The sequence below is a fragment of the Amblyomma americanum genome, chromosome 3 (genome assembly GCF_052857255.1).
Source record: "Amblyomma americanum isolate KBUSLIRL-KWMA chromosome 3, ASM5285725v1, whole genome shotgun sequence".
Classification (NCBI taxonomy): Eukaryota; Metazoa; Arthropoda; class Arachnida; order Ixodida; family Ixodidae; genus Amblyomma; species Amblyomma americanum.
In genome coordinates, this window is record NC_135499.1 from 140,603,416 (window position 1) to 140,625,041 (window position 21,626).

General features: G+C 43.3%; 1 protein-coding gene across 4 annotated transcripts in view; it reads left to right on the forward strand.

Annotated features, from left to right (window-relative positions):
• LOC144125032 (neurobeachin-like protein 1) overlaps positions 1-21,626 on the forward strand; it is an 85,863-nt gene that overhangs the window by 49,778 nt on the left and 14,459 nt on the right. For 2 of the 4 annotated variants that reach the window (XM_077658070.1, XM_077658072.1), the window contains 14 exons: positions 531-672; positions 1,090-1,196; positions 3,445-3,700; positions 4,911-5,098; positions 5,628-5,777; positions 6,961-7,118; positions 7,624-7,748; positions 9,298-9,421; positions 13,514-13,665; positions 14,620-14,753; positions 16,356-16,562; positions 17,081-17,205; positions 18,615-18,755; positions 20,607-20,737. In XM_077658070.1, the coding sequence (XP_077514196.1) occupies positions 531-672; positions 1,090-1,196; positions 3,445-3,700; positions 4,911-5,098; positions 5,628-5,777; positions 6,961-7,118; positions 7,624-7,748; positions 9,298-9,421; positions 13,514-13,665; positions 14,620-14,753; positions 16,356-16,562; positions 17,081-17,205; positions 18,615-18,755; positions 20,607-20,737 (2,140 nt within the window). The remainder of the gene's footprint in view (positions 1-530; positions 673-1,089; positions 1,197-3,444; positions 3,701-4,910; positions 5,099-5,627; positions 5,778-6,960; positions 7,119-7,623; positions 7,749-9,297; positions 9,422-13,513; positions 13,666-14,619; positions 14,754-16,355; positions 16,563-17,080; positions 17,206-18,614; positions 18,756-20,606; positions 20,738-21,626) is intronic. The other 2 variants (XM_077658071.1, XM_077658073.1) reach the window with 1 other exon arrangement.

Sequence of the window (21,626 nt, forward strand, 5' to 3'; positions counted from 1 at the left end):
TTCAGCACGTGCTGAAACAGAAGCTAAACACTGATTTACATGGATCATTATTTAGATGTTGTTACATCTAGCTATTTTACTATAGCTTTCTGATTTTTGACATGGGTGCTCAATTTTGGCATGTAATGCGGTCCACATGCAGTATATAGCCTCCGTGTGGGGCACTTGCTTCATGTAAACTAAAAAAAAGGTAGCTGGAAGAATGAACATGCGGTGCTTTTCGAACTCAGTTTCGCAGAGCTGTTCATACATAACTGGCTCATGATTGACCATGATGACTGATTAGTACCTGCATGCTAGCCCTAACGAAGACCATTGTGATGGTAGCCAACGTTCTATCTAGCCAAACAAATACATACTAGCCTTATACGCAAAAAGTTTGCAAATTTATTTAAAAACGCCTAGCTGTGTTTTGAGTTCTAGTGTGATTGAAGACAGGTCTACGGCTGTGCGTTCTATTAACATCCTTCTTTTTACTGTTTTTGGGCAGTTTCTCTAATGAGTTCTTTTCTTACATTTTGGTGCGCCAGGAACGAGGTCAAGTGTTGGTATGTGTCAACAAGCTTGCCTTGACCAATGAACTTGTTGCGTCACACCTTGAGATCAAGCGGCAGCTTTTTGAAAGGCTGCTTCAAGCCTGTTGCACCAGCCTGCAGGAATCAGGTACCTACGGTAAACCTTTTTTCACTTTCTTTGATTCCGCTTGTAAAAACTTGTTAGGCAGTCTTGAAGCCAGGGTTAGTTTAAAAGGCAGTTGTTTTTAACTGTACGGGGTTTGAAATAACTGGAGCTCTTCAATGCACTTGATGTTGTCCAAACCAAAGTGCTAGTTTTGAATAAGCGAGTTCAAATTAACATGATTTCATTGTACTTGCTTGACAATTGTCCTCTCAGCTATCCACCAGTTGTTTAAGTGTGCTTTCTGATTGTTATGTTGCACTCACTACTGCCGCCTGTATTGGAGCATCTGCTGGCCGCATGGCTAGCGGTCTTAATATTTTGTAATGTATTTCCTTGTACTATAGAAATTCCTCACGATTTAATTTGATTTGATCTTAACGTTTGTCTCTCTCTCATTTTTCTCTTCAGGACAGGCTAATGCTACCCATGCCGAGAATGCGTCTGAGCTGATGAAGCTGGTTTTCGACTTTGTCTGCCATGAAAATGTTGAGGACGAGAGCCGACTGAGTGAGAAGGTGAGCACTATTTTTTAATGCTTCTACAGTGCAGACAGACAGAGACACAAAGCTTATTTACTTCTGACATGAAGTTCTTGCGAGGTGTGTAACTTCATTATAGCTTAGCTCCAGGCTTGAGGCTTGCACCTGTGAGCAGTCTGCTCAGTGGGCTATTTACTTTTATACTGTTCAGCAAGGAAGCAGAAACTGAAAAGATGTACTTGACTCAGTGTATGCACCTGAATGGCCCGGAAGCTATCTTTTCAACACCCTTTGATGTTATATACAGGGTGATATTTACGCGAAAGTGTAAAGGCCCTGTGTTGCAGAAAAGCCGGTGTCGGCATTGTCATTGGCATGACGGAAAAACTAGGACTAGTCGATGGCGTGACGGAAAAACTAGGACTAGTCGATTACAAGAGGCTCCCGTAAATGGTGCTGGCCATACCAGCGGCACATCGGAAACCCTTAACCCTCAGGCCTTTGGGTGGCGAGTCAGACACGGTGCAGCTACGCCATGCAGACACGTTTATATGGCTTGGTTAAAGTGGAGCTTTTAATGTTGTGTGGTCTTTCAGATGATTGTAATTACGAAAGTGGAAACAATGTCAGTGCCTGCGTGGGCAAAAGGAACTGCTGTCGCTTAAAGGTGGAGCTTAAGCAAGGCAGCAATGCAGGCTAGTTGGTTGTACATTTGGTTTGAATAACGTGCTACACACTAACAAAACGACAACTGGAACGAGGGGACACAGGACAAGCGCGCACTAACAACTGAGATTTATTCTGGTACGAGGGTACATAGCCGTTGGCAATGAATTGATTATTTCAGCATGTTCATGAAATGTATTTATGTACCCTTGTACCAGAATAAATCTCAGTTGTTAGTGCGTGCTTGTCCTGTGTCCCCCCGTTCCAGTTGTCGTTTTGTTAGTGTGTAGCGCGTTATTCAAACCAAAAGTGGAGCTTAAGTTTCCCCCAGTTTTAAAGCGAAAGCTTTACTGACCTAGTGGCACCGATTTCGCCGTGGGCTGCAGTTTGACCTTCATTTGACGAGAGCTGCGATGTAGCCTTGACAACGACGCCGCCGCGTTCGCTAGCTGCTGCCACATGCACTCGCCACTGCTGCTGCTGCCGCTGGCTTGGCGCATGTGCTCTCCGCAGCTGGGTCGACACATGACCACGTCACTCTGCGCTGGCCTAGTCAGTGCGGGCTTGTCCATTCATGAGAGCGAGGCCGGGCCGTCTTCTCTGAGCGTTGCGCGGGAGTGGGAGGTTTTGAGCCATCGTCGGAAAGCAGCATCTGACCACTCTGCTGATATCGCCCGGCGAGCTGCTTCACTGGAAAGGGTCCGGAATGCCAAAGCACACGAAGCTTTCGCTTTTATATTCAGGCTTAGGCACAGTTAAACCACAACCATTTATTTTTAACCTATGCAGATTTTTATTTTAAAAACTTTGAGAGATAAGTAAATGCAATCTGGTGAGCTGGATTCTACAGCAAGGCGGACGTTATGTACCTTGTATGGATCAGTAATTAAACGAATAATTAACTAATAAATTTTTTTCTTCTGATTTTAGGGGACAAGGTTATATTGTGAAAATGATGGCCATCAACATCAAAGTTGATTGCTGTTTTTAAATTTTGTTAATCAGCAATGTGGTTTAAAATACCTAAAGTCAAAATTATGCATTTGAAAGCTTGTTCAGTTGGCTTTTTCACATTACCTAATTATAAAATGGTGTTGTTGTGTGTGTGGTATCATCAACAAAATCAAGTTAACTTCGACATCATGAAATACACTAACTGCACCTGTATTTAATGCATAAGAAGTGCGAAAGATGCCATTTTATAAATATGCAATGCTGAAAAGCCAAAGTGAACGAGCTTTCAAATGCCTATTTTTGACGTTAAATATTTTGAACCACATTGCTGATTAAGAAAGTTTAAGAACAGCGATCACCTTTAATGTTGATGACCGTCAATTTCACAATATAACCTTGCTCTCTAAAATCAGATAAAAAAGCTTATTAGCTAATTTAATTTACTTAATTGTCTCAACACTCAACAGACTGCACTTTCATATCTCTCTCGTTTGCATCACATTGGCTGTTATGGCATTCTTTTAAATAGAATGTCACAATTGGCTTTCTACGAGCGAAATTGGGAATGCAGTCTCTGATTTCATATTTAATTCAAACCAGTTAACCTGCACATGTGGTGACTATGTCCCTCTTCATAACTTCTTCACTTCCAACTTTCTTACAGCTCCTGGAGCATGTATTGATGGTCATGGATCTGCTGATGGTGTTTGGCGAGTCCCCTGGAGATGAGGGCTGGGAGGAGATGTCCAAGCTGGCCTTGGGCATCTTGCTGGTGTGTGCTGGCAGCCACAAGCTTGAGCTCTGTGCCATGGCCACGGCTCGGCTGCACACGCTCGTGCAAACACGCCCGTTCGCATCGCTAGAGGAGTCCTGCTACCTGCTCACTGGGGTGAACGCCGTCCTCGCCAGAGCAGTCAAAGGTCAGCTGGTATTCCTTACGACAAATTGTCTTGTGAGTCATGCTACCAGCATTTTGGAACAGGAAATGCTCTTGAGTTTTTGTTCACTGTGCTTTTCAGACTTTACCTCCAAATATTTTTTTTAATGTTGCGCAACACCTTTGAACTTTGCATCAAAACTTGTACGAGAAACAAGTTGAAGCCGGAAATGGTGCACTTCCTTTATGTGTAGGTGTTTCCAAAATATTTTGGAGTAGTCTTCGGATTTCTAAGTTATCTCGCACTTTGCAGAGAAGATATAATGGCTTTTTGGGTTTATACATGAGTGCCCCAGCGAGATGTGCTAGCGTATGTAAAAAGTACATCCGAATTTCCGCTAGGTAAGGCGTGAGAAAACTTTGATCGTCAATGTGTGCTCCATATGAGTATGGCCGGGACTGTAATCATCCAGTCATGTGCTCGTGTCATATTTTGTGAGCACACACATTAATTAGAATTTCGTTTTGCACCTTACCACGTTTTTAGTCCTTACCCAGATTGAGGCCTCGAGAATAAGGTGTGATAGGCTGTGGAGTGACACACTTTAGCATACGCACTATTTGCAATTTCCAAAATGTTGCATGCTAATAGTTTCCTTGTAACACTTTCTTTATATTGTCAGTTTTTTATATTTTGTGTGTGTGTATCAGTTGTGAAAGAAAATTAATTTTTGCATTGCAGGCAGTATTTGAAAACTAGCAGTAATACATTGCCCATTGCACAAATTTAATCTGTGTGAGTGTTTGAGGCGAGATTTACAGTTCTGAAATTTGTGGAAATGAAAAAAGAACGAAAAAGATGTGCAGTTCTGGTAGCACCAACACAACGGCCTTAATTTCTGTCTTTTAGCTGTAACTCAGAAATCACTGCTATTCACATACTGTTTTATACAATTCATGGAGTTTTATGTTTTGGGGTTTCTGCACATACCGATAGGCCACAAATTATTCATTAATGAGGTGTACTTTTAATAGTAGGCCTAATCAGCACTGATGAAAGCAGGCGGGGGGAAGAAGAACAAGAGGCTTGTACAACTTTTGGATTCATGTGGCATTGCAGCTTTGTGTCGCTTGAGGTGTGGCCTTCTGTTGCTACAGCACCTCTGGTGTGCTTCCTAAACAGATGCCCTGTATTTGCTAGTCAGCTCAGCCCACATCAGCACTCAGCTGTTGTTGCCTTGTCACCATTTCAGATGGAGACCAGGAGCAGTACTCGTTCGTCATTCCCGTGGTGCGTGCTCTGCTTGAAAGAGTGGGCCTGAGGCTGCGTGCCTGGCAGCACTTGCCGTCGCAGCCTAACATGGATGCTGGCCCAGCCTTTTTTGACCAGTTCCAGAAGTATGCTCTCACATCTGAGTGGAGCTCGTTTGTCTCCAATGTGGTTAGTGTCACTTTTTCATCACGGCTGGAGTGCCACTGTGCTGCCATTGATATTAGTAGTTCATAAGACTCAGTGCAATTCTGTATCCGAGAATAGCAGCACACGCTGTTTTAGCGCAGAAATGCATTCTAGGCATTAAGCACCAGATTTTCACTCGTTTTACATCCGCACCTTGCAGCATTACCTTTGGATATGTTATTCATATTATTCAGTTGAACTTGGGAGACGAGGCAGGCATAGTCGACAAAAAAGGTGATGACCTCAATAGATTACAAGGTTTCTTGGGGATTATCAGTGCGAATAACCTGCAGCAGTCTTACATGCGTTTCTGCAATTTTTTTTTGTCCATCTTAATCATTTATAAGATCACTTAATGCTCTTGCTTTTTAGCTGTGCCAAAAGGTGACTTCAATTACATCATTGAATTGTGACCCGCTTTCAAGCATTAATGAGAATATGCTTCCCTGTTTTGTGCTCTTACATTGGTAAGTTTAGGTTGCTACAGTTTTGCCTAACGCTTTGTTTGCAGGTGAAGCCAGTACAGGAGCAGTACGGCTCAATGCTGATCAGGGAGCAACACGAAGCAATGAATGGCTTCTGGAATCAGTGCTATGAAGGCATCATGGTTGCCATGCATAAACGAAGCAGGGGAGTTGGTGAGAGCAAGCTTCGTTTTCAGGTAAGCTCGATTATATTTGGTAGTACACTGTCACCCTTTTGTTACTTAGTTGACCATAATGTTGTCATCTCTGCACCAAAGCATAGTGACCAAAGTCATTGTAGTACTTTAGTAACTAGAACCCTTCTATAATAAAGTCGCTCGGACCAGCAGAAATCTCTATACTATGTCAGTTTTGGTGATGGCATGGCTTTGAAGATGTCCTTTAACTGTTTTCTTTTTCTCAGCGGCCCACGTTGCCTTTTTTCCAAGATCACTCCCCCCCTTTTTTCTTCGCATGCCATGGGCTTTTCCTCGTGGCCTTAAAGGCTTCAAAAAGTTGCCTTCTCCTCCCAGCTCATGAGCATGGGGGTTAAGCCATCTCAAAGAGCGCCACTTTATTTTCTTCGAAATCGATATTCATTCGCCTCCAACTGTTGGCTTTGCAATTACAACATTGTGCATCTATTGCTCTGAGATGTCCTAGACTCTACGTGTACCACGATGTCATCATTTCAAGGGAAGTATGTCGCCTTGACACTTTACTGTGACGATTTCTTTATTAAAGATGTCTTTACTATCTAGACACTAGGAAAAGAAATGTACAGTTGGTCATGGAAGGCAAAATAGGACCGCAGTTTCAATTTAATATACTCGTGGTTTTACTATATATGTAAATTTACTACAGTGAGGTTTTACTTACTAGTGGCCAAAATATTTTCTAGCACCTAGCTAGAATCAGCTTAGCTAAAGTTTCTGTCAAAGCTTACCTGCGGAGCTAAATTTTGCATGTCTTATAATGTAATTTACCTGGGATTATAATGTATAATCCCAGATATATGGAGACCTTTCATGGGGCATAATGTGAAAATGAAAGCCCAGTTGTAAGAGCTCTTCAGTAGTATTGTAGGCAAAAGCATTGAGTTTAAAAATGTGTCTTGTATGCCTTATGAGACTCTGAGCATCATATAACTTGGCTTTAGAGAAATTTAGTGAAATTCCCAATTGGACCTTTTTAATCGCATTTCAGGGTGCATAAATTATAAGAGCTTGCAAAGTTTGCATAATTCGTTCGAGATAAACTCCAAGGCTGGCCATCCAGTTTGACAGTACTTGGTACCACGGAGAACGTGAACCAGCTAGCCCAATAGTGTGCATATGCTTTGTGTGTTTTATTGCTTCACCAACTTGAAAAATTGAACAGTCGCAGGTACTGAGTGCATTTCAATCCCGACTTGTGGAGGAGCAGCAGCGGATTCTTGCAGTGCAAACAAACCTCAGAAACCAACACTTGTTCATCTGCCGACGTTGGAAGGCCACCAAGCTTTTCCTCACTGGTCCCTGTGGCCCTTGGTCATCAAGGTTGGCATCGGATATTTGTGCTGGCACTGTAACAAGTTTGTAATATGACCTAATCCTTCTCTTTTGTTTTTTGTTTGGAGACACATTAAACAATCGGACACTTATTGAGTGAGGTGGCTTACATGCCTGTTTCGTGTTAAGTTCTATCACTGTCTTTCATAATTGCCAACTCCAGTGAACTTACAGTTAAGTACTTTGGATGCCACAAAGAAAGTACAAAAGTATTGCTTGGGTCTTAGATTTCTTTGATTTGGTATAGTGAACCTATTGTAGTTAATTTTCAACGCCATTGATTTACGTGGGCAGCATGTGCACAAAAGCTGAAATTTTCTTTGTAGGCTGCATGCAGCCTGTGCAAAGCTGCACAGGTTACTAGCTTTGACGTTGATATTGACGAATAGAGACCCGGTAAATTTTGTTTCCATTCCGCATGCCAGGAGTGAGATGACCTCATCAATTCTCCATTGCTTTATGTCATGCCTGCTGTTTTTTTTTTCATCCCTAGTATCAACAAGCCACTTTACTGGAAACTGTCACAGCAGGAAAACTTCGCCAGGATGAGGCTTAAGCTGACTTTGAACCACAACTTTGACAGTCATTACCAGGCCAGCTGTCTGAGAGATAATCAAGGTTTGGGCACTTTTGCAGTCATTTGCCTTCACATTTATTGAACCGCTAAGTAATGTGCATCACGGGAAGGCTTGAGGAGGTGCTTAGACATTCTGGTTTTTCTTTAAGGATGAGGAAACCGACCTCTTTACCTTTCCGCTCATTCAACTTTACTCTTTCCCTCTCTTTAAGGTTAGGGACACCATATTTTTGGTTGCATGTTTTTCCTTTGAAATGGTGGATTAAACATTAGTATCCACAGATCACCATGTGGAATTCACCTGCACTCGTTAAATAAATTATAATTCAGTTTTTTCTCTCAGTTCGGTTTTTTGTTGCAGCTACCGAATTGTGGCTGTGACATCACAGACGAGCCTAGACATTGCGGCTCATGTTAGGCATGAGGTCATGTGAGGCATACAAAATTTTAGATCGCAACTGATATAATAGTTCTTTGTTCATATATTTTCGTTCCAGCTCTTGGAGCAAACAGGCATAAGTAGGAGAGAAATAAAACGACAAAGCAGCTATTTTATTGCAGTTTTTGTTTGCCTTGCATGGCCTCAACATTGTCTCAACTTTTCTGTGCTATCATAGCCACCACTTGGCTGTTGAAACCGAAACCACATACGTGAAAAAATTGAACTATAAATTGTTTGCCATGCTTAGGCAAATCCCACATGGTGTTCCATGGCATCATTCCAAAGCTGGAACACACAACCAAAGTTTGGTATTTCTACTCTTTTAAGTTTTTGCCAGTATATTACATATTTCTCTTTCTTTTTTTCATGAAATGGTTTTAGCGATTGCCACAGTGTGCACAATTTTTAAATGCTTACAAAGGGCGAAAAATTGTGGTATACTTTGGTTAGAGGTAACTGCGAGTGTGTATTTGTTATTTTTTCCAGAAATCATAGCCTCGGAGACCAAAGCTAGAGTTTGTAGCGAAATAAAGTTTTTGTTAAATACTTTTGACAGGGATGTTTTATGACTGTTACTGCTAAACTGGAACAACTGAGTCTCTTTCGTCTGTGTGTGTTCTGCTTCTTGTACTTCCCTACCTAGTGACAAAATGGTCACTTTTTGTTGTAGCGCTGCATTTTGATATTTAGACCTATAGCTTAATTGGCATATTGGTACACATATTTTCCCATGTAGCCTCATCTCTTACTGCAGATGCCTTGGTGAAGTGTTGCTGCTACTCAGCATTGTAAATCCCCTAACATTGGTTGTTTGGTTTATTGAAGCGAGAATCGAAACAAGCTTGGTGCTGGTGAAATTACATTTAGTTTAACTGGTCACTGATGCATTTATTTTGCGTTTTGCAAATTTAACTGCACCCTTACAGCTGCCAAACCAATGTTTTGGATTTGTAGTAGACAGGGGTGTGGGGGGGGGGGGGGGGGAGTAAGAAGAGCTAAGCTGCCTGAAAACATGAATCTCTCCAGTAACTGTGTTACGAGGTGTATGAATAGTCAAAATGTCCGAATTTATTTGTGCTATCTGCTAAAATTCGCATTTGCAACTTTGGTTGTTAACGTGCGGTTAAGTGCTGTCACACTCCTGGCAGGTATCCTGACAAACCAGAGCACAAGCTGGCTTCCTCCAATCTCGGCCGAGGCGAGAGCCATGCTGCAGAAGGAAGACTTTGTGGCCGAAGAAGACATCCAAGCTCTTCAGGGACAAGTGCAGGAGTGAGCCAGTTGGTTCTAGGCTTGTTAGTGCTGCAGATTTGGGGCCTCTTTCTCATGACTGGTCACTGTTTAGATCAGATTGCAAACTCTCTACTCCTTTACTTGTTTGAGAGGCCTGTAATCCCATGTGCTTCTATCATCTTTCTCAGGAGAACAAAATGATTATTAAGTGCCAACTTTATATGGGAATACAGTTGAGCCCGCTTATAACGAACATAAGCGTCACGCGGCGTCCGTTCGTTATATCCCGAAGTTCGTAGTAACTGGACCACAGCTTTAGAGACAGTTGCATGTCAAAACACGAACTTTTTTCTTTGCGAAAAAGTCCGTAATGGACGTCTGTTTTTGCAGCGCAGTTCGGATGAGGGAGGTTTCCAGTTTATTTAAAGCAGAAGCGTGTTCTTCGCCGAGGCCCTTGGCATAGACAAGTTGTCTGAGGCTGTCTATGTAGCCCATTGCTACAGGCGCGCTTATGGGTGCTGGCTCCGAAGTTTCATCCTGATTCCTCCGCGTCACTCTCGTCCCGCTCTTCAGAAACGATGCCCTCATCTGTGCACGGTTCTGCGGTGTCGGCATTGTCATCGACAGAAATAAAATCATTACAATCAATGTCATGACCCCCCATATCGTAGTCGACAACGTGCTGCCACAAATTGCCGCTGGGCTGGTCATCTTCTGAAGCATCAGGCTCAGCATCAGACACTGTCGACGAAGCCGGCCTTGCGGAAGCAGTTCCGCACGCAAGTGGCAGCCGCTTTCATCATCTCTACCGCTGAATACAATGTAAATGGGCATGGTGTTCCCGTCCGCCATCCTGAATTGCAACCAGGGCCCGAGATTAGAAAGAAGCCAACGAAACGCCCGCACCGCAACAAGAGTGACAAAAGCACGCGATGGGGTAGACGTGCAACGTGCACAGGCGGCAATCAAGCCAATCAAGCTAAAGACATACAGACGCACAGCGGCAGCGGAGAGACCAATGAGGGGTGTCCATGAGCGTCAGTGCAGCCACCTCTTGGCTCCCACAGAAGGCCTGCTTCACGGAGCGTGGCCTCCGCGATTGGTACCGGCGGCGCAGCGGTTGATTGCGGAGGCCATGTGCGGATTTGCAAGAGAGTGAGGAGTGGCGAGTGGAGTTACGAGGAGGGGCGGGAGGGCAATCTTGGTAGGCGCGTCGGCGGGGAAAGGGTAGCTCAATCGAGAGCGGTACGAACGGGGTGGGCAGCACAGGCAGTTCGCCTGCGATGAGGCTCGGGAAAACTTGCTGCACGCCGGGCGCACAAAGGGGTCGGAGGCAGGTTATCTCGCATCGCGGTGCCAGGTTTATGCCGTCCGTTTGCTGTAACCGATCAGCAGGGCTTAATGACGTTCGTTATACGTGCGATTTTGTGCCATTGAAACGATGTTATTTTCACAGTCTCACAGGTCTCGTTCATTATAAGTGAAAGTTCGTCTTAAGGGGGGCCGTTATATGTGGGCTCGACTGTACATAAGTACTTTTTCTTTGAAAAAAACAGAATATTGAAGAAAGAACACTTAACCTGTGCAAACCCAACCCTTCTGCCCATTCCTGAGTGCTGAGTTCAGGGCAAGCTTTGTAAAGCCCTTTTTAATCAGTCTGGCCTCCTTTTATTATTGTGAGTACCAGAAACAAGAAAAGCAAGGGGCTCTTTAGGGTGGTTGAGGGACGTACATATGGAATACAAAACACACATTGAACAATAATATGTCTTTCATCATGAAGTGCAAATTCTGATTCTTGATGCATCGTGGCTGTCATTGAAAGCCTACAAAATGTGCTGACAGATTAAATTTCCTCATTAAACCACACACACTAGGTAATCTAAATGGCTAAGAGAGCTACTAAAGCGTGATTGCTGCTGATAAGCTGCTGATATAATGTTGCTGTGTTTATTATGTGTATCAATTTTGTCCCATCTGGTAGCAGCCACTGTGAGGCCAACTGTATGCTCTTAATAAATAAATAAAATAAACCAGTATTCTTTACTAAAAGAAGACATAGGACGGCGGTTAGCTTGGCTGAAAGATTAATTTAGGCTGTTGACAAACTATCAGAGGCTTCTTAGCAAAATTCGTGGTACATTAATGATTTTTATTATATGTTTTTGTCTTAATGACTTGGCGTAGGGGGGATACGGTTTGTGTTACAGTAGAACTGTGCTGTTATGTTTTTCATGGGACCGTAGCGAAAAAAATGTTCCTTAAAAACCGGACTGTAGGTCGGACCGGAATATAGGTCGACCCCCTAACTAACCAATTCTAATAATGAAAAAAATCTTTTTCAGTGGAAAAAGTACCGAAAGACACCCTTACCTTGAAACAAATGCGACTCAACAGGTTGTGCAATGGTGACAGTATTTATTTTCATTTAAATGCTGCTCGTGTGTACACCCAATGAGTTTTGTAACAGTGTCGCGTGCCCATCGGCTTGCATGTTTGTTTCTGGCACACAGAAGTACGGCGCCGTAGAGCAAAGCCCTTCCTCTTCATGAATCGCCGCACCCAGCATGGCGAGCCCTTGAATTGCGCCCTCGTGAGTCTAGAGGCACGCGGATGCATTCGGCAGTCACAGGCAGCGATCTTGCACGCAGTACAACCTTTCCTTCCAATTCTGGATACACTGCGGTCCGCCCTCGAAATGATGTTTTCTCTGGCTGCTGCAAGTTGTAATACACAGCTTCTACCTCTGCCAGTACTGAATGCTCCTTTCGGATACTCCAAATTCATGCTGTGCCGCCACGTTGCTGTGAGCTTCCACATACTCAGTCGCGTTTTTCTTGAAGGCAACGGTGAATTGCCGTCGGCTTCTGCTCATTTTGAAACAAAATGTGAAAAGGCAGCCTTTAACCAAAATAGCTTTGCAACAACGGAAACGCAAAATGGTGGTGCGAGAACGTCGCTAACGTCGCCACGCCGCACTGCTGCTGATGGCGATGGTGATGGAGGCTGTTGACTTCAGCCGCCCATTGTTGCAAGACTTAGTCGTTTTTCCGCCAATGACTGGTATATAAGATGGGGGTCGACTTTTCGCCACGGTTTTTTTAAAGAAGTTCCTATATTCCGGTTTCTACGGTACCAGCTGGGAAACATAGTAGCTCAGAAGTGCGCGTGATAAAAAGTATACATCATTGTCTGCCCTTTTTATCTTTTACTTCTAGTAAGAACAGCATTCGTGATCGTTCGCATGCACAGAATGTCCTAAAGGCCCTGCGGCTGCCCTCCCTCTGCCTGAACAGCTGTTGTTGAAAGGGAGGCAGCAGCGAAAAGGGAGGGCGCGAAGTGGGTGAAGTTTGGGCAGCACTTCTGCGCTGTTTTCGCAGCAGCCGCTTTAAATCTACGCAGTCCTAATCTATTGGATACAAAGAACCGCCTTTCTAAGCTGCAGGCAACAAGGAAATCGCAGATGACAGAAAATGCCTTGGAGCCAACCTACACTGTATCTTGCACAGTTCTGCCCAAGCACTGTCTGCTGCGGCATAGTTTCCTTTTGTAGCCTTCAGTTATTCGCGCTTGCACTGCAGCTGCAAAGAAACTGCACCAACTGCTGCAACAAGATTCATGCCACCTGTAAGCGTGCTCGGTGTTGGTACAGGTGCACCTCCGCCAAAAGGCCCCGGACATGGTGGTGGCCAAGCACCAGTGGGGTCTTAAGAGCCCTGCTTTGGCAGTGTTTGCCGTCATCGTTTTGCACGTGCTAAACGTAGGCTGTCAAAATGCCAGCACAGAGTAAATTACTATCTTGAAGTGGCAATCGTGGTGTAGCATGCAGGAACGCTGCCACAGTCGCGATGTAACAGCAGAGTCTGTATTGCATGGGTTTCTATGGGAGCCTGGACGGGTCTGGCTCATGAAAACCTAGCAGCTGGGAAAATGCAACACCCGGGAACATAACAGCAGGGTTCTACTGTATTCTCAGCTACCACGGAGTTATGGGTTTTCAGTGCCTCTTATTTCTTTCTTTTCTATTCATCACATTTTTTTATGCTGTTTCCAAGAACATCACATGATTGAGTACTGATAAAATACTTCAGTGCACCTTTTTTCTTAACAGAAAGCTTTTACATCTTTCAGCTTGGAGCATCCAGAGGGCACCATTGATAAGAAGAAGCCTGTCATTGAGGAAGACTGTGAATTGGTGACACTGATGAAAGTAGTGAAAGGCCGCTTTGAGGTCACTGCCACTCAGATCTACTTCATTGACCTTTCGCCAGTCAGAGAAGAAGGTAACGGCCACAGGCTTATTATATGGTTTTGGTCAAACTTGGCCATTTCAAATTTTGGAAGACTGGTGAGAAACAGCTATTAATGCAGGACATGCAAATTACCACAAACAGTAAGGCTAGTAGCTTTATTGCCTGTAGGTTGTGCAGCCTTGTTTATGTCCTGGATATGCACTTGGGCCCCTTGCAGGGCAGTTGCGAGGGGTTGTTATGCAAATCAGGACGTACACATATCTGTATCCTGTTGTCTGTGTTTTCACAAGTTATTATACTTATGTTGTGAGCTAGCTGTGTAATCATTAATTCATCATTTGGTGTTGGTGCCATATGAACCATGTAAAAGTTCTAGACTAGGCCACATAAGAGGCTTTGGAGAGACTGAACGTGAGAAAGGCTGCTGAGAAGAAGCAAAGTGATAGCTCAAAAAAATGCATTGCAGAGCTACAATGTAATGTGGCCAGTTTACCGTTAATGGTGGAAAGACAGAATGCCGAAAATTTTCTGCTTTAATTCCTGATGTAGCTTTGCACTGTTTTGTACACAAATTTGTGCCTACATTTCGCAGGGCTTCCACTTAAATCTTAGTGATTTTGCGTGCAGTTTGTATGTGCTTCTATTCTAAAAAAATAAACTTCCTCGGGCCACTAGAGCCCCCCCCCCCCCCAACCCCTCCTTGTTTTACGATAAGCCTCTGCTCATGGTGGTTGCAGACTTGAATCCATTTAACGCACCGACCGCCGACATGGTAGCATATACCTTACACTATGCTCATGTTGCACTGCATCTCTAATTGAAGCAAGGCCACAGATTTCATTTGCCAAGTAATATTGCTAAAGACTTTGCAGAGTTGCCCACTGTAGCTCTGAATCACAAGTGCTTGCTGTCTTGTTTCATGGAACCAACACAAAGTGGCTGTCATCGTTATCGAGACAAAGTAGTGAAAACTGTTCTCTGCAGGTGAAAGGCATGACTTCACATATCCTCTTCATATGCTTCGAGAAGTCCACTTGCGACGCTACAACCTGCGCCGCTCTGCTCTGGAGTTCTTTCTAGTTGATCAGACCAACTTTTTCCTTAACTTCACAACAAAGGTCAGTAGTGGCAACTTCAATCATGTTTGTGTGCCAGTTTTCTTATGGTATGCTGCCAGTAATTTTCCATCTCTAGAAATGTTAAAAATTTTTACTCAGTTTCAGCTGTTTATACTTAAAAGGGCACCACAATGCTTTGATCACTGTTGATTGTCAGGTTAAATATATTCCTCGTGCGTTCCAGAGATTGGTGCAAATAGAATGATTGAAATTGGGGCATGTAAACAAAAGTTATTCCACTTAGAAAATTCGAAATAAAAAGATCAGTTGAAGCTGCGTTTCACTCTCCCAGAGCTGATTTTGGGCTCTACTGGTCAGAACCGCATCTTGCACACACACAGTGGTAGCTTGCATGCAAGTGTTGCCTTGCTAGGGCAGCCAACAGCCGCGCATTTTGATGGCGTCAGCCCGCCGTGTACGTGCCAAAGATAGGGCGGGGGTAGGTCGGGTTGACAGAGGAAACTCCCTGATGTTTCTTTGTTGGTAGGATTGGAAAACTAACATTCGCCCCTTTCCCCCAACTTTGCCTTCTGTCTGGTTCTTCTCCTTACGTTTTTGGGCAAGGTATGTCGATTTTGCTTCCTTCTCAATACGGTTTGAGCAGCGCTCGCCTCCACAACAGCTGGAAGTGAAATGGGAAGTGTCACCCCTAGTAGTATTCTTATTAAGTTTCAATTGCTTTCACTGCTTTTCAGTTTTTGTTGCATGTGAAAAGCGTACAGTACTCAGAGACGTCATACTTTGGATCCATTTCCCGAGTATAAAGCAAGTTGGTTCAAATTAGACACCAAACCAATCAGAAAGACAACGGCGAATCTGGCTGCCATTTCATTTCTGCTGCCGAAAATCGCTGCTCTGTTTCCACACTATCGGCTTGAAATGAGGATTTCTGGAGATTAAAATATTAAATAATGTGATTTCGGTGATCTCTTTGGGTACTCAGGCATCACAACATATCATACTTTGCATATAAACAATAAAGATCTCATGCTTTATTAATGTTGCAGGGCCCCTTTAAAGGGAGGTGTACAAATATCCGCGAGGAATTCCTTTCTATTCTTATGCAAAAGCAAGCATAATGACATTTGTCGATTGGAACTGTTAGCTCATCTTTTTTTCTCTTCTGTATCATTTTTGTCTATTGGCTTCCCTGGGCGATCCCAAATTTGTTGAATCTATTTCAAAAAGACAGCCAGAAAAGATTTAATGTTGCAGCCATATTTGTTAAAGGTTTCACTTTGCTTAGCTAGTTTGCTGGTAGAGAGAGGAGTGGAGTAAATAGTGTTTTTTTTTTGTATTTGTGCCTTATTTTTGTTTTTTGTATTAAATATTTTTTGTATTAAATATTTTTCGCAGTACCTGAACAGTGCTCAGCCTTAGTTTGTGGAGCCCCCAAGTAAACAACTGTACAGCAGTCATGGGAGAGTAGCATCTGTAATTGCATTCTGTAATGGACATGAACGCTATCATTGCTGTAGCTGTGTATGAAAAAGCTCACTTGAACACATTGAATGTGCTGGTGAACATGACAGCCAGCGGGAAATGGCCCTGAGACTGCCAAAGCCGTCGAAAACTGTTGGTCCCCATTTCATTGCTATGCAGACACGGAACAAAATATTTGGTCGGGTTGTGGCTCTGCATCCGCCCAACCTGCTCTACTCGTCTGGCACCCGCTCCCCAGCTGAGCTTCTGCGGGCATCGGGCCTTACCCAGCGCTGGGTCAACCGGGAGATCTCAAACTTTGAGTACCTCATGCACCTCAACACCATTGCAGGACGTACCTACAACGACCTCAGCCAGTACCCTGTGGTAAGTTCAGCCAATCATGAGCCAAGAGTGTTTCATTTGTCAGTTTTAATGACCTCTTCGCTCTGTGTTGAAGTCATTGGAGTGATAGTGCTCAGCATAACACCTTTTTTGGTACACTGGCTGTTCACTTCAACACACTGGTGAGGTATGGAAATTGCTCATAAAAAAAAATGCTCAAATGGAAAAAAAACAGCACAGTGTCACGGGAGTAGGACACATTTTGCCTAGTCTCCATTTTGCCTGCTGTGTTTTCAGTTTTGCGAAACTGTTTGTGGGAAGGCTGTGAACAGTTTTGTGGAGGAAGACATTTTTATATTTTTACTAAATGCTGTTGACTGCTGGTTTTGATTCTGATGATTTTGAAATAAACCATCAAATGGAAATGGTGACACTGCTAATCACAACAAAGGTGATAAAATGAAACCACCTTAGCTTGCTGCTTGTGAGCCAAGCTGGAGAATATATGAGGGAGGCACAGCATTGCACACTGAGACACACCACTAACCATTTTGTTTCAGTTTCCCTGGATACTGGCAGACTACACTTCTCCCAAGCTGGACTTTGAGGACCCTGCCATTTACCGGGAGCTCTCCCGTCCCATTGGCATAATCAACCCAAAGAACATAGAGGAAGTTAAGGCCAAGTAAGTCTCTTTCAGCTTCATTGTTGTTTTGTTCCTGACAAGTAGTATATATCTTTTTCATGCTTTCCAGATCATTGATTGAATGTCTGTTCAGTATATATCCTGACTCTCAAATGCCTAGGAACAGAAAAACTTGTGTGCACAGATACAGAACATTAATACTGTGCCTTCTCTCAAACATAAACTTGATGCATATATTATTATGCATAGTCACTTATGTTTATTGAGCTATTCTGATATCTGGTAGGAATTATATGCTCGCTTGAACCATTTTAACGTTTATAAATGAACCCAGTGAAGTCTGGCTCATTGAACGTGACGTGTATTATTTTTTTTTGCTGGCAATTTTAATTAGATGTCACATTTGTTATTGTTGGAATTGGACTCCTTTCTTTGGCGGTGATAGTAGAGCGACATAAAGAGTGCTGAAGGCTGGCCATGAACTGTTCTGTGTGCACTTCACCAGCTAATTGCATTTAAAAAATGAAAGCTGTATAGGTTGCTGTGTGCAGCTGAAACATCACCTTTGTATTTATTTTGCACATTGAGGGCAGTCAGTTCTTTGCTGAATTTCATTCGAGAAATCTTAGTGTACTTGACTCCAAAATAAATTTGTGGGAGTTCTCAAAAATCATTTTTTTAATTGAACCTCAAATATCAGTGTTTAATTGTTTGAACAATTGGAGTCTCACACACTGAAACTTTGCACAGGGTTACTACTGCTCATGCATGTAATGCAAAAAAAAAAAAAACGTGGTGTACAAGCCCGAATATGATATACAAGTTGATCTGATGGCAGCTTATAAGAAAAGTGTCAGTTATACCTATATACGCAGTCAAAGGTATGTAGCTTTAAAAGCACATTCAGTTGCACTGCACTCCTCTTGTAATCGCTGTCCTTGATTCTGTTGCCCATGAAAATAGCTTTGCTTTGTTGCCTCTCCTGGCGGTAAACTGCTTTTCTACTGGTTGGAACTCTCAGAGCATCGCAAATTTTGCTTTGAACATTATTTGACCGTCAAATGCAGTGTGAAATACGAAACCTAAATTTTGCATCCTAAAATGTAAAAAAAAATCTGCAAAATAGTGTACAGGTTTCAGAGACGTCTGTCATAAAACCTGCATTCAGAGATAACACATTCCTGTATAACTTTTGCTGGAATACAGTCTTCCCCAGCTTTACAGACAAAAATTTTGTGCTTTCGTTAAAGCCAGTCAAATTGCAATTTTAATACCTGTTAAGTGAACCCGTTGACTGTCCTCAGCGCCTTTAATCTGCCTAGAGCCTAGATCATGACTGACTGGGTGGCTTGAGTGAACAGTTTGTGTTTGAATCCTAGTTAGCCTTGTGAGACCGAGCCTGTGGCCAGGGCTTAGGAAAAGTTGTTTCCTTACTGCACCACCACCAGGTACGACAGTTTCGTGGACATCACAGGAACAGTGGAGAAGTTCCACTATGGCACGCACTACTCCAACTCAGCCGGCGTCCTGCATTATTTGGTGCGCCTGGAACCCTTCACCTCTCTGCACATCGAGCTGCAGAGCGGCAGGTGAGGCTTTTCGAGGTGATACATAGCTGCCGGGTTGCATTCCAACACTGGCTTGTAGCACAAGGCATACTATTATTATTTTCTTTTTGTGGTGGTCAGGCTTTATTGCGTGTGTGCGCTTTGTATCTAGGGCACCGAAACTAATAGTGGACATTCATTTCATTCATTTGCAAGGGACACCATGGCAGTGATAAACTGAATGCAACGGGTTCATTCCTCAGCGTAATCGATATATGAGGTTTGAAATTAGGGCATGCTTATTAATGTATGCATGCGAGGTCAAGCTCTCTTGAGCTATAGTCTGGCGATCCAGGCAAGCATCCTAGGTTTTTGCTGATATGTATACTGTCATTTGCTAGGTCTAGTATACATGCGGTTCCCAGTGGCAGTTCACAGATGCAGGGAATTGTTTGTATTGGCTTGCATGGGATGTAGTGTGCAAGGTGTGTGTCGTGGAGTACAGAGCGTAGTGGCATATGGGACATAGTGTACTCACTAAAGCATTGGCCAGCTGAAACTAGGGCTTGGTTAAGGCTGTTTGCACCATACATTTATGGAATGCAGTTTAGACTTTTTGCATTGAGCAGCCTTCTCCTGGGGTGCACCGAGGTAAATATAGTGGTTCCGTAGTCACTTAAATTAGTTGAGATTACGTAAAGCAGACGAGAGATAGGCATTTCATCACTCGTCACCCCAACGCAAGAATTTTTAAGCTAGCATCAATGGCAACGAGGATATAGACGATTAAAAATTACACTCCTCCTCTTCCCCCCTCAACTCGTCCACGCGGGGCACCAGACAGAAATAAAGAAAACAACTCTGGGACTGGGTCCCACCCATGAATACGTCATCCGCTGACGTTCCTTTTGCAACTTCCGGTTGTCGCTCCTAGCACCCCAGCGGCAGCGTCGGTGGCGTGATTGCGGCGCGCATATTAGCAGTAATGGACCCGTACCTCGAGGCGCAACTGCTCGCTCTTACGGCCGCGATGGGCATCGAGCCCTATGCGTTCACGCCGTATCGGCTGAACGCCAGCGACGACATTAGCGACTCGGCGAGCCACTGCGAGTGGCTCCGAAACTCCCAACAGAAGGAGGCAGCAGAGGAAAATTGAAACCATATGCGCGAAGGCAATGCCCTGCTCGTGCTTGCCCGAGAGGGTCGCGCGGCGGCACGAGCAGACGATTTTCACTGCTATCAGAAGTGTGCCCGTGTCGTCGTGGCTGCCGTGGCTCCAGTGAATGACAGCGTGTGGTGGCCTGGCGACGTCATGGGTACAGTGACGTCTTTTTTCACGATTTTAGTTTCAAAATCGGTCACTACGAGCACACCAATCGGTCCGCGAAATTTAAAAAACACTGTTTTTAAAAATTCATAATAAATTGCCGGCTCAGTTCTGTAGACTCATACTTGGTGTGAATGCTTCTTAGCATCATTTCTAAGCATTGAAAACATTTACAAGCGACTTTTTATTCATTGCATAGTCAATTTAAGTCCCCAGCATTAGAGTAAGCAGATCTATTTGAAGATGTCCATAATAGCAGCAAGCATCAGACAATGAACTGCTCAGTTGTGTTTGTTGCAATTAGTTGCAATATACCCTATTATCAAATTTTAGTGACTAGCCTGTGCAAACCTTACAGGAATTGAAGAAAGTGTATGTATTTCTAATGTTATTGCATGTCCTGCCCTGGCCTTTATGCTAATTCTATGAGCTTCACTCATGACCCTTCTGTGCAGCAAGCTTATGTTATATTTTTTCTCTGAGTGTTGTGATAGGAGATCACGACAAAGGTTTTAAAGAATGATCAATGAAGGCTTCTGCATACGTCTTATTTTTTTTTGGGTCAGGTTTGATGTGGCCGATCGACAATTCCACTCCTTTGAGGGCACTTGGAAGATGCTGATGGAAAGTCCCAATGATGTCAAAGAGCTGATACCAGAGTTCTTCTACCTCCCGGAATTCTTAACAAACATGAATGGTACCTGCCTTTCACTTTGTTCCTATTTTTGTCAGCTTCTTGGTTGGTAAAAGCTGCTGCTTCGAAGCACTGTGCAATCCTTTCCCGTGCTATGTTTATAGCCACAGTACTTTTTTGCTGACATGGTTGATGTATGTCAGGATTAATATAAGACCCAGTAAAGGAATACATTTGGTAATTTTGAATTTTGTCCGGACGTATTGTTTATCACAGTGTCAAAAAATTATTGACTTTGAAAGTTCCTCTTTACTGATCATCGCGTGCTCATGTGTACTTTTGTACAGCATAGTGTAACTTCGTTTACATCGACTGCCTAATATACTGGGTGGCTGTGTAGCCAACCCCTTTCTTTTGAAACTTTGCTTGTGTATCACATAAAGCAAGACCATGAATCAGTGAGACATTGAATGCAAAATTATTGCTTCGAATGACAGTGTATGCAACAAGAGGTTGTGAATGCAATAAGCCGCCTCACAGTGTAGGCTAGGCTCAGGGCATTTTTCTATTTAGTGCATGATCCATGATTGTGATGTATCAGACTCAGTATGGGTTGCTTCTCTTTTGTGATTGAAAAATCATCGTTGGAGCTGTTGAGGAAATTGTGAAGTGCAGCTTCAAAAAAGCATCCTCATATTATGTAACATTCTCTAGCTTGGTGCAAACTACTGACAAATAAATCTCTCATTGGAATAAGCGGAGATGTTGTATTTCTTTCTATAATGTTTTTACAACTGTATTTAATTTTTTTCTTTCCAGCATGACATAATATACAGTTGTTGCTTCTTGCAGCAGGATGTGGTGCAATAACTGAGAAGTGTTCTGCTTTGATAGTGTTGACCATTTATTGCCTACTATTGCAGTGCTTCTTGAGAACTCGATTAACAAGTTA